Raw genomic sequence first — 11733 nt, 5'->3', positions numbered from 1 at the left:
CGTCACATCACACACGGTCACACCGAACCCTCTCCACTACCGATGGCTCGCTCGCCTGCGCGGTGGCATGATTGCGTCGCGTCCTCTTCCCCATGTTCCATGGACAAAAGCCGACGACCCGCGCGGGCACGGCCATCCGGCTCGACTTGACATGCCCCCCTACCTCCACCACCCTCCCGGCTGACCTGCGTAGTGCGCGGTCGAGATCGGCTGATCGACGTGTACTATAGGGATGGCGTGCGTCAGTGCGTGGGTTGTGGTTGGTTGTTCGCGGATGTTGAACGAGGCGGAACTACGTGGAGCGCTGGCTCGCTAGTGCCCGGCACTTCAGGCCCGGGCGCCAGGGAGCTGGAAGCGTCTCACTGATTCTTCAGGTGTGTGTTCGGTGGTAGTTTGAGGTCCCTACGTGGCATCGAACATAGCGCATTCTTTTGGCAGAGGCCACTGATCCTTTTGGAGTGGCTTATCTTTGTGAATGATGTGTGAGATGGGCTCGAGGCATTGCACGTCAATCTTGTCTGCAATATGCAAAAAGTTGCGCATCTTTCTGTAAGAAAAGCAGCCACAGGCAACAGTCGGGCATCCTAATCAAGTTCTGAAACACTTGTTCGTACACCAGTGTCAAAAAATATCTTATACTATGAAACGACGAAGTATTAAACATACCACAAACGGATGCCAAAAAAACAAAGTACAAAAGAAAGACACCCACAACCAAATCATTACAAGAGAGATGAATAAAACACCATAACTAAGTCGACTTCTTCCACACAGCAACGGCCTCTGGGAAGGGATACACGACCTTTGCGCCATCGTGATCGTCATGACATATGCACACAAGTTTGAATTCAACCTGTGCAGTGTGGACCTGAACGGTGTAAAACACAGACGCAATCGTCTTGTCGTCTCCATTGTTTTGTCAGACATCAGGTCGGCGCCGTCGACTCCGGGCCCCATTGCTCTTACTACCTTGCCCGAGTGCGCTTTTACGACATTTCTGAACATGGCTCGGTTCTTACGCGTAGCTGCCTCAGACAGAACCCCAAAATTCAGACATGATCACATGACTTGCTTTCTGATCTCTTTTTTCTCTCTCTCGTTTTCCGGAGCCAAACATTCAACCATAGATACGCCGCTGGCGTACGTTATGGGAGTGCGCCCAAACCGCTTGCCTCCATTGTGTTTTGAAAATTGACGATACTCCTAGCTACTGGAGAGACCTCGGGGACACGTACGGGTTGACCCAGGCCGAGCTTGCATGCGCGATGTCTGCGGCGCCTTCTCATTCCAATGACCACGAAAACGGAAGTGCTGGGAGTACTTGCACGAAAAATACTGTTGCCAGCGTGAAGAACAAAATTAGGTTTGTGGAAGGAGGAGTATGTTGAAAGCAAGTCGCAGTAGTTGGCGAACGTGATGACAGATGCGGAGCTTTTAGTTCCGCATTGAGCTCCTGCTGTGTTTCTGGCGCACCAGTACGTAGTACTACTTCACATGCCTAGCTCTAGCTGCATGCGTGCTGCGGTGCAAGAAAAACATTCACTTATTCAACTGTGCATGCCATAGCTCTAGCTTAAACGCAACTGCATGCAGGGGTGTTTGTCTCAGGGACTTTTTTGTGTTGGGATTAAAAAAAGTATCTAGCAAATCAAACAGGATGTGATTTTTTGCTAAAAATCCTTAGAAGCATCTCCTTAAAAGTCTTTTTCAAAAAATCTTAAGAACTAGAAAAAGTTCTAGGACTAGAGAACCAAACACCACCTAAATGTGTTGTGTACGCTCAACCCTGAAATTAAGGATGACCGGCCTCCCCTTCCGGTTCAACTCACCGAATCCACTTGAATCCACTTGACCTAACTCGAAGGTCGAAGCATGCACGCATGATCGAATTGGAAACGTACCGGACGGCCTCCGACGGACAGCGAAACAGCTCGGCGTCCTCTAGCTTAGCTAGCTAGCTCCCCGTCGACCGGGTCTCCGTCCTCCTCTCCTCTCCCATCGACAGCGTTCAGCAGCAGCGTTCACTCACCGCTTTTCACGCTCGCTTGACTAACTTCACAATCCATTGCCCCTGCCAGTGAACTATAGTAAGGTATGGCCACCTGCATGTTGGGGTGGTTGGCCGGTTTCAACCGAAGTAAATTCCTCTACGACCACCAACTTTCCCAGCAAGAAGCTATGCCCGGTGTGGGCTCTGGTGCTCTACCCTTGGACTCACACCGGCACTGCACCACGATGGCTCGACGTTCACACGCGCCGCGCCGGTATGGCAACCCGTCTTTGCCATGCGCTGGCACGGCGGCCGCGGACACGGCCGGCTATAAAAGGAGGCCCCGAGCACCACCACACACCCAAGCCTCCACTCCTCCTAGTCTTCACTTCCTCTGCTCCTGCACCTCCCTTCCCGAGCTGCTCAGTAGCTAGCCATGGCTCGGGGAAGCGGCGGTGCGATCGCCGTGCTCGCGCTGGTCCTCCTCTGCGTGCTCCTCCACGGCGACTTCGCCGAGTCCAAGGTCTACACCGTCGGCGACCGCACCGGCTGGGCCCTCAGCTCCGGCGGCTGGCCCAGGGGCAAGCGCTTCCGCGCCGGCGACGTGCTGCGTGAGTGCTCGCCCTCCCTCCCATGCGTGCCACCTTAATTACACTTTCTTCCAGCCTCCGAGTTTTTGCTTCGCTCTCGTCTCGTACTACGCTACGAGCTCGATCACGGCAAGCATAGCTAGGGTCCCGTTGCCCTCAGTAGAGCAGACGTACGTAACATGTCTGTGGCAAGAGTACGTCGTGCACTGTGGGTCGTGTTCGTGCATGCTTGCTGGGTCGCTGTCGCTGCCAAGAGACGCATGCGCGCCTCAGTGCTCCACTGCGGTGAAAAAGAGTGACTTTTCACTGCGACGAGCCGGGAAACGCGGACGCCACACCAGTTTTGCGCACCGAAGGATTAATTGCTGCCGCAGTCCTGCTGCTGTGCATTTTTGTGCTAACTTTAAAAAAAATGTGCTAACTTATTATTGGCTCGTTTTACTCACTGTGGCATGGCGTTTGTACGTGGGTGCAGTGTTCAAGTACGGGCGTGGGGCGCACAACGTGGTGGCGGTGAACGCGGCCGGGTACAAGTCGTGCAGCGCGGCGAGGGGCGGCCGGACGTACAACTCCGGCAGCGACCGCGTCACGCTCGCCCGCGGCACCAACTACTTCATCTGCAGCGTCCCCGGCCACTGCCAGGCCGGCATGAAGATGGCCGTCACCGCCGCATGATCCATCCATGATCCGTCCATCGTCCGGCCGGCCGGTGCTTATTAGTTAACTTTAGTTTACTTTCCTTCTTCGAGTGACTGAAGCTACGAGCTGCATGATGAGTACGTGTTCAATAAAATGCCCGCGTCCCGACTCTCGAGTTCGTGGGTGTCGGGCCGCCGTCTGGCCGATTGGCACTGGCTAGAGAGAAATTGATATAGTAGTGTGTTGTGTGTGCACGTGAGCAAAGGGATAAAAGCGATATGACTCTGTTGTTCCGCTTGTGTGTGCTTTCCATGGTTGTATATGTATCAGAATTTTGAGTTGCTGTGTGATACTCCTTCAGTTTCTTTTTGCTCTATGTATAACTTTTGTTTAAACTCAAATTCGTGAGGTTTGATCAAGTTTATATTAAAAAATATAAATATCTATCTAAAATACTAAAGATATACAATATGAAAGTTAAATCTATGATACATCTAATGACATTGATTTGGTAGTGTGAATGTTGACAACTTTTCTTATAAATTTGGTCAAACTTTACTAAGTTTAACTTAAGACAAATCTTATATCATACTATCTGGAGTAAAAACAGGAACCCTGATATCTAGCGATCCGCTGAGAGGGAGAGAGACCGATCAAACGCTTTAGTTCGTCACAAGGACCCTAATATCTCGTGCAGACACATATATGTGCTTCTCAAAAAAGAAAAAAAAAGTAAAAAAATAAAACTTGCTTCCGCCTATGGGTTTTTTCGTGAAAAATAGTTTGTCGAAATCTAATGACATGCGATCTAGTTTCGAAGATCTCAACGTGAGAAATCCAACACGTGAAAAAAGTATCAAATATAAATGTGACATTTGCAAGGGTACCTTTTAAAAGTAATTTCACTCCCTCTCCCTCTCTCTGTTTTCTTAGAAACACCCGTAACTTTATTCATACTCATAACAATTGCAGGTACACTGATTTGGACCTATCATCCAAAAAAAATACAAAGTAACTCCTATGACTAAGAATTATAATGAAATCTCTTGAAAACACATTGTTCACGACATCAATCTCTGCTCAAAGAAATACTCCAAAGATTTCGGTAAGAGGCTGCAATTGGACTGGAGCAATGATGTTGTCACTCCTTCATCCACAGGAACATTACCACTAATGGTTTTTGAAAGCGCCTTGAGTCGCTCACCAAAAAAGATGGGAAGCCTTGATCGATGTACGTACTTGGCCAGGGATGATCCCCTATAAGTGCAGACCGTTGAATCACTATATCTTCACATGGTGTCGATTAAGGTTTTCACCTCCACAAAGAATCAGACCAACAACATAAACTCATCAGATCTGAATAATCACATCTGTGAGGACAACAAACTCTCTAATCTCATGGCACCGCCAAAAGAACAAGAGGAAATTTATTCTCACAAAACTATAATGATCACTAGACGATGTCAAAGGACATGGAGGTCTTGAAGATCCCAGGTCCCCCCACCTCTCAGCGCCAAGATGGCGGCCAGAGGCGAGGGGACCTAAATTTCTCAAACGACGGTGGCAGCACGAGAAACCCTAACAATGAGAGCTCAAACTACTATACAAGTGTACAACGCTAATCTCTCTCTATCTGGTAGGAGAGAGCCCAACGCCTTCTCTCTCTAAAAACAGAAGGAGAGCCCAACACATAGCACTAAGGTGTTCTCTACTCGGGGCAAACAATGGGAACCCCTATATGTCGCTCGTTGCATCCAGCAGTAGCGGGGTGCATAGGGTGATCCAACCGGGCCGACCTACTAGCGGCTACCGTAGCGTGGTGTCGTAGCATAGTTGCATGTGGTTGAATTACATGAACATTTTTTTTAAAAACACATATAAATTTTTTTTGAAGTGTTTCTGAGAGCACAAACAATATTTGATTTTTTTCTAAAAAAATCAATTTCTGAATATGTTTGAACATTTTCTTAAAAACATGGGAATAAATAATAAAAAAGAAGATTTTTGAAAAAATGAGCATTTAAAAAAAATTAAAAACTTAAACGATTAAGAACATTTTTTGAAATTCGATACATATTTTAAAAGCTTGATTTTGTAGAAAAACGTGAACACTCTTTAAAATTGACGAATATCTTTTGAAACTTTTGAAAAAGTTGAAGATTTTTAAGTTTTCGATTTTCTAAAATAAAATTCTGAACATATTTTAAAAAATGAATATTTTTAAAATTCTAAGTGACATTTGATGATTTTAATTTTTGTTAGTTTTTTTGAATTTATGATAAAATGAAAACAAAACAAAAGAAAAACGAAAAACCAGTAAATGAAACCAACCAACAAAACAGGTTCAGAAACCTTATAGAAGGCTCCCCAAAACGGAAGAAAACCATACAGAAAGCACTACAGTAAAGCTGGCTAATGGGCGGCCCAGTTCGTCGCTAGCTCGGTCGTCTAGCGTTTGGTCGGCTCCTTGAATATGGAATTCGGCAAACAACAAGGCTTCACACAACAGATGCTGCCAAAAAAAAGGTGATATTTTGCATTTTTGCTTGTTCCCTCTCTCCCCGAACGAAAAGTGAGCGGCAATAGAAAACAACCAAGCAGGTCGGTGAAGAAGTGCTGTTCAAGGGCAAGGAAAACGTATCCCGTCGCCGATGCCATGAATGTTTACACTTGTCCGTGCATGTAGCTGACCGGTCCTGGTGCGATCACGGGCTCGCGTCCTATGCCGCATTGAAGCCATACACTGCGCGGCCTCCTGCGACGCCACGCTACGAGCATTGATTGTACTGCGCTCCCGCGCCCCGAGGCGGCCTGCCCTGCCACCGGCCAGCTGCGCCACGCTCCCCTCCCCTTCACCTTCAGCTCGCTGCCGCTGGCTCTACTTCACAGCATCGCCGCCTTCATTTGTGAGCGCCCTGCTTCGCTTCCATTGCATCACCAGTCACCACTCCCTGGGAGGTGAAAGCGCTCCGGCTGGTGGCTAGCGAGATGGCCGGGGGAAGAGGCGGTGCAAGGCGGGGCGCCGTCGTCGTCGCCGCCGCGGCGCTCGCTGTCGCGTGCTGCTGCATGGGCGTCGCCAGCGCGGCCACCTACTACGTCGGGGACGTCGGCGGCTGGTCCCTCAGCAGCGGGAGCTGGCCCAACGGCAAGCAGTTCCGCGCCGGCGACGTCCTCGGTAAGTGAAACCTAGCGGACACATCCTGCATTCAGATGAGGTATGGTTGCTGCACTGAAGGTTTCTGACGGTTCTCTTCTTTTCCGGGCGCGGTCGCGCAGTGTTCAGGTACAACCCGCTGATGCACAACGTGGTGGCGGTGGGCGAGGACGGGTACAACGGGTGCACCACGCCGCCGGGGTCGAGGACCTACGAGTCCGGCAACGACGCCGTCACGCTCGCCAGGGGCGCCAACCGCTTCATGTGCACCCGCTTCTACCACTGCAACTTCGGGATGAAGATGGTCGTCAACGCCGCCTGACCGGCTGCACCGCCATGTTTATCAAGTTCAAGAAAAGTTAGGCTCTCCTCTGTTGCATTTGGTCGCCATGAGGGTTGGTTTGTTTGCAGTTCTAGCTAGCTGTGGGTGATAATGGGACTTTGTGTGAGTGTTTGACGACTATCTTCGTGTGCTGTGTTGACTCTGACGGATTGTGTTCGTTCTTATTATTTGTGATGAATGGGAAGTTCAAGTTCATGTCTCTGCCTACGACGACGACAATTTTTTCCTCCCTTTTATGCATTTTCAGTGACTCGTTTAGTCGTCGTGTTCATCAGAAAGCACGCACTGGTTGGTGATCCACCGCTAGACCTGAAAATGTGATGCACACTCTGGCCGGCTGGTTGCAGTTCTACACTGCTGGATGATTTTGCTGATGTAAACGGCTGAACCGGCAATGAGAAAGACCAAATTAAAAGTCAGTTCTAACTCCACTACCTGCTGCACATCTGAAGAACAAGGATATCAGACAGTATGACTAAACAGCGGATGCAGAGTAGTCTTCCATTTCTATGATTTATTACGAACAGCTCGGTCGATCGTTCACTCACTTTCCAGTTTTCCACGCCCTGAACTACCTGCCAGCGATTTCCTTTTCTGCATGTCAAATTTAATCATACGTTTAATAGTGGTAAAAGTATACAATTACAACCAAAAAACACCGCATGTTCAATAAATATTTACATCCAATCGATCTCAAAAAATGTCACTTCGGATGTTCATGCCAAAGATCTTTTTCAGCTCTCGGTCCGGCTCTCCATGGCAAAGACCTCATTCTTGGTTCATCCGACATCCTCCGTATGCACGAAGTGCTTCAGTATGCTCAAAGCAGGCTTGGACAATCTTTGCGCATTGGGATCCAAAGGATCCAAGTCCGATGTCATCACGAAAATTTTTGAGTCCTCCGAAACGGCCTTTATATCATCGCCTCATTGTCCCGCTTCGATGAGGCATTGCGGCAAACGATGACCGGGCACCGATGCTGGCGGCTACGAAGACACACAAACGGTCCATGGTCGGCATCCGCGACCAGACAAGCCCCGACGACTGCAATGCCGTGAAGATATAGTCGATGTTGAGGTCGACGGTGAACGAGATTCGATAGCCGAAGGTGAAGGAGGGTGCGCACTACTGCGGTGATTGCTGCTGACCGAGGTGTGCTGGGAGGCGTTGTGGTAGGGTGGCTTTAGTTGGGGCGACCACACTGTCTATTGTCCGGATGCCACCAGGGTGGTGGTGCGCTTTGCTGGACGAGGTTCGCGCGGGGGGGGGGGGGGGGGGGGTTGCATTCTGCGGACACAGCCTTGCGGGCGACCACCATGCTCGAGTCCTCTGACTCCGGCGGGACGACGATCGTTTTCGTCGTGACAGTGGAACCGACTGGAACGATGGGAAGGGGGCGATCGGGGTGAAGGTAGTGGGAAAGGGCATGCTTTGGCGTGGAAACAATGGCCTTGCGGGCGACCACCATGCTCGAGTCCTTTGACTCCGGCGGGACGACGATCGTTTTCGTCGCGACAGTGGAACCGACTGGAACGATGGGAAGGGGGCGATCGGGGTGAAGGTAGTGGGAAATGGCATGCTTTGGCGTGGAAACAATGGCCTTGCGGGCGACCACCATGCTCGAGTCCTCTGACTCCGGCGGGACGACGATCGTTTTCGTCGCGACAGTGGAACCGACTAGAACGATGGGAAAGGGGCGATCGGGGTGAAGGTAGTGGGAAAGGGCATGCTTTGGCGTGGAAACAATGGCCTTGCGGGCGACCATCATGCTCGAGTCCTCTGACTCCGGCGGGACGACGACCGTTTTCGTCGTGACAGTGGAACCGACTGGAACGATGGGAAGGGGGCGATCGGGGTGAAGGTAGTGGGAAAGGGCATGCTTTGGCGTGGAAACAATGGCCTTGCGGGCGACCATCATGCTCGAGTCCTCTGACTCCGGCGGGACGACGATCGTTTTCGTCGTGACAGTGGAACCGACTGGAACGATGGGAAGGGGGCGATCGGGGTGAAGGTAGTGGGAAAGGGCATGCTTTGGCGTGGAAACAATGGCCTTGCGGGCGACCATCATGCTCGAGTCCTCTGACTCCGGCGGGACGACGATCGTTTTCGTCGCGACAGTGGAACCGACTGGAACGATGGGAAGGGGGCGATCGGGGTGAAGGTAGTGGGAAAGGGCATGCTTTGGCGTGGAAACAATGGCCTTGCGGGCGACCACCATGCTCGAGTCCTCTGACTCCGGCGGGACGACGATCGTTTTCGTCGCGACAGTGGAACCGACTGGAACGATGGGAAGGGGGCGATCGGGGTGAAGGTAGTGGGAAAGGGCATGCTTTGGCGTGGAAACAATGGCCTTGCGGGCGACCATCATGCTCGAGTCCTCTGACTCCGGCGGGACGACGATCGTTTTCGTCGCGACAGTGGAACCGACTGGAACGATGGGAAGGGGGCGATCGGGGTGAAGGTAGTGGGAAAGGGCATGCTTTGGCGTGGAAACAATGGCCTTGCGGGCGACCATCATGCTCGAGTCCTCTGACTCCGGCGGGACGACGATCGTTTTCGCCGCGACAGTGGAACCGACTGGAACGATGGGAAGGGGGCGATCGGGGTGAAGGTAGTGGGAAAGGGCATGCTTTGGCGTGGAAACAATGGCCTTGCGGGCGACCACCATGCTCGAGTCCTCTGACTCCGGCGGGACGACGATCGTTTTCGCCGCGACAGTGGAACCGACTGGAACGATGGGAAGGGGGCGATCGGGGTGAAGGTAGTGGGAAAGGGCATGCTTTGGCGTGGAAACAATGGCCTTGCGGGCGACCATCATGCTCGAGTCCTCTGACTCCGGCGGGACGACGATCGTTTTCGTCGCGACAGTGGAACCGACTGGAACGATGGGAAGGGGGCGATCGGGGTGAAGGTAGTGGGAAAGGGCATGCTTTGGCGTGGAAACAATGGCCTTGCGGGCGACCATCATGCTCGAGTCCTCTGACTCCGGCGGGACGACGATCGTTTTCGCCGCGACAGTGGAACCGACTGGAACGATGGGAAGGGGGCGATCGGGGTGAAGGTAGTGGGAAAGGGCATGCTTTGGCGTGGAAACAATGGCCTTGCGGGCGACCATCATGCTCGAGTCCTCTGACTCCGGCGGGACGACGATCGTTTTCGCCGCGACAGTGGAACCGACTGGAACGATGGGAAGGGGGCGATCGGGGTGAAGGTAGTGGGAAAGGGCATGCTTTGGCGTGGAAACAATGGCCTTGCGGGCGACCATCATGCTCGAGTCCTCTGACTCCGGCGGGACGACGATCGTTTTCGTCGCGACAGTGGAACCGACTGGAACGATGGGAAGGGGGCGATCGGGGTGAAGGTAGTGGGAAAGGGCATGCTTTGGCGTGGAAACAATGGCCTTGCGGGCGACCATCATGCTCGAGTCCTCTGACTCCGGCGGGACGACGATCGTTTTCGCCGCGACAGTGGAACCGACTGGAACGATGGGAAGGGGGCGATCGGGGTGAAGGTAGTGGGAAAGGGCATGCTTTGGCGTGGAAACAATGGCCTTGCGGGCGACCATCATGCTCGAGTCCTCTGACTCCGGCGGGACGACGATCGTTTTCGTCGCGACAGTGGAACCGACTGGAACGATGGGAAGGGGGCGATCGGGGTGAAGGTAGTGGGAAAGGGCATGCTTTGGCGTGGAAACAATGGCCTTGCGGGCGACCATCATGCTCGAGTCCTCTGACTCCGGCGGGACGACGATCGTTTTCGTCGCGACAGTGGAACCGACTGGAATGATGGGAAGGGGGCGATCGGGGTGAAGGTAGTGGTAAAGGGCATGCTTTGGCGTGGAAACAATGGCCTTGCGGGCGACCATCATGCTCGAGTCCTCTGACTCCGGCGGGACGACGATCGTTTTCGTCGCGACAGTGGAACCGACTGGAACGATGGGAAGGGGGCGATCGGGGTGAAGGTAGTGGGAAAGGGCATGCTTTGGCGTGGAAACAATGGCCTTGCGGGCGACCATCATGCTCGAGTCCTCTGACTCCGGCGGGACGACGATCGTTTTCGTCGCGACAGTGGAACCGACTGGAACGATGGGAAGGGGGCGATCGGGGTGAAGGTAGTGGGAAAGGGCATGCTTTGGCGTGGAAACAATGGCCTTGCGGGCGACCATCATGCTCGAGTCCTCTGACTCCGGCGGGACGACGATCGTTTTCGTCGCGACAGTGGAACCGACTGGAACGATGGGAAGGGGGCGATCGGGGTGAAGGTAGTGGGAAAGGGCATGCTTTGGCGTGGAAACAATGGTGGAAATATCCAAGTGTGTGGGCTCTGGATGGGTCGAACGTGCCGGTTTCTGACGTGACGCAGGTGTGAATGCTCGCCAACCTCACCTATGTTTGTTTCCACTTCCGGACATTTTTTATGACCATCGTTAGTTGGCAAAAATATTTTGACTGTCTGATCCAAACATCTAGAGCAATTTGATGATTCATATTGAAGTCGCCCGTGCATTTCTATATCATCACTACTTCCTCTGTAATTTAATATAAGACATTTTCACTCCATCAGATGTAGGTGATAAGGGGATTGTGTGTGAGTAAGAGAGTTTCAGTGGGTGTTAGACAACGACCATCATGTCTGGCAAAATGTGTTTGTTCTTATTATTTTATTTTATTCTGCTAATATGTATGTTCTTCTTATTTCTGGTGATGGGAAGTTCATGTCTGTGTATAACGATGTTGATCCTGATCTTAGTCCTCGTGTTCATCAAAAAACACACATATATTTTTTTATGAAAAGGATCCAGATCTATTATCAAAGTTTATTGAAAGTACAAAGCGTCTCAAACATAATGAAAATTACATGGAAATCTCGAGACCACCGAACGACCACTATCATCGCTACAAGCCGCCGACGTGTCATTGTCGCCGCTCTCTTGTTGGCGCCGGCTTGACCTTGTCGATGACCTTTTGGTTATTCAGACCAGAAGATGTGATGCACTCCCGACTCCTGGGCAATTTTA

The 11733-nt window shown here is 51.7% G+C and overlaps 2 protein-coding genes across 2 annotated transcripts; both read left to right on the top strand.

The window, feature by feature from the left end:
* Nucleotides 1-2335: 2335 nt before the first annotated feature.
* Nucleotides 2336-3571, top strand: LOC125553444 (chemocyanin). The gene is made up of 2 exons (XM_048717225.2): nt 2336-2601; nt 3056-3571. The coding sequence occupies exons 1-2, from the start codon at nt 2427-2429 to the stop codon at nt 3253-3255; spliced, it is 375 nt and encodes a 124-aa protein (XP_048573182.2). The 5' UTR covers nt 2336-2426; the 3' UTR covers nt 3256-3571.
* A 2394-nt stretch (nt 3572-5965) lies between these two features.
* Nucleotides 5966-6917, top strand: LOC125553445 (basic blue protein). The gene is made up of 2 exons (XM_048717226.2): nt 5966-6394; nt 6496-6917. Exons 1-2 carry the CDS (start codon nt 6208-6210, stop codon nt 6693-6695), a joined length of 387 nt encoding a protein of 128 aa, XP_048573183.1. The 5' UTR covers nt 5966-6207; the 3' UTR covers nt 6696-6917.
* The last annotated feature ends 4816 nt before the right edge of the window (nt 6918-11733 follow it).

The sequence above is a fragment of the Triticum urartu genome, chromosome 4A (genome assembly GCF_056163025.1).
Source record: "Triticum urartu cultivar PI428250 chromosome 4A, HENAU_Tu73, whole genome shotgun sequence".
In the NCBI taxonomy this organism is placed as follows: domain Eukaryota; kingdom Viridiplantae; phylum Streptophyta; class Magnoliopsida; order Poales; family Poaceae; genus Triticum; species Triticum urartu.
The sequence above is the reverse complement of the archived record's forward strand: the minus strand, read 5'-3'. Positions and strand labels throughout refer to the sequence as shown.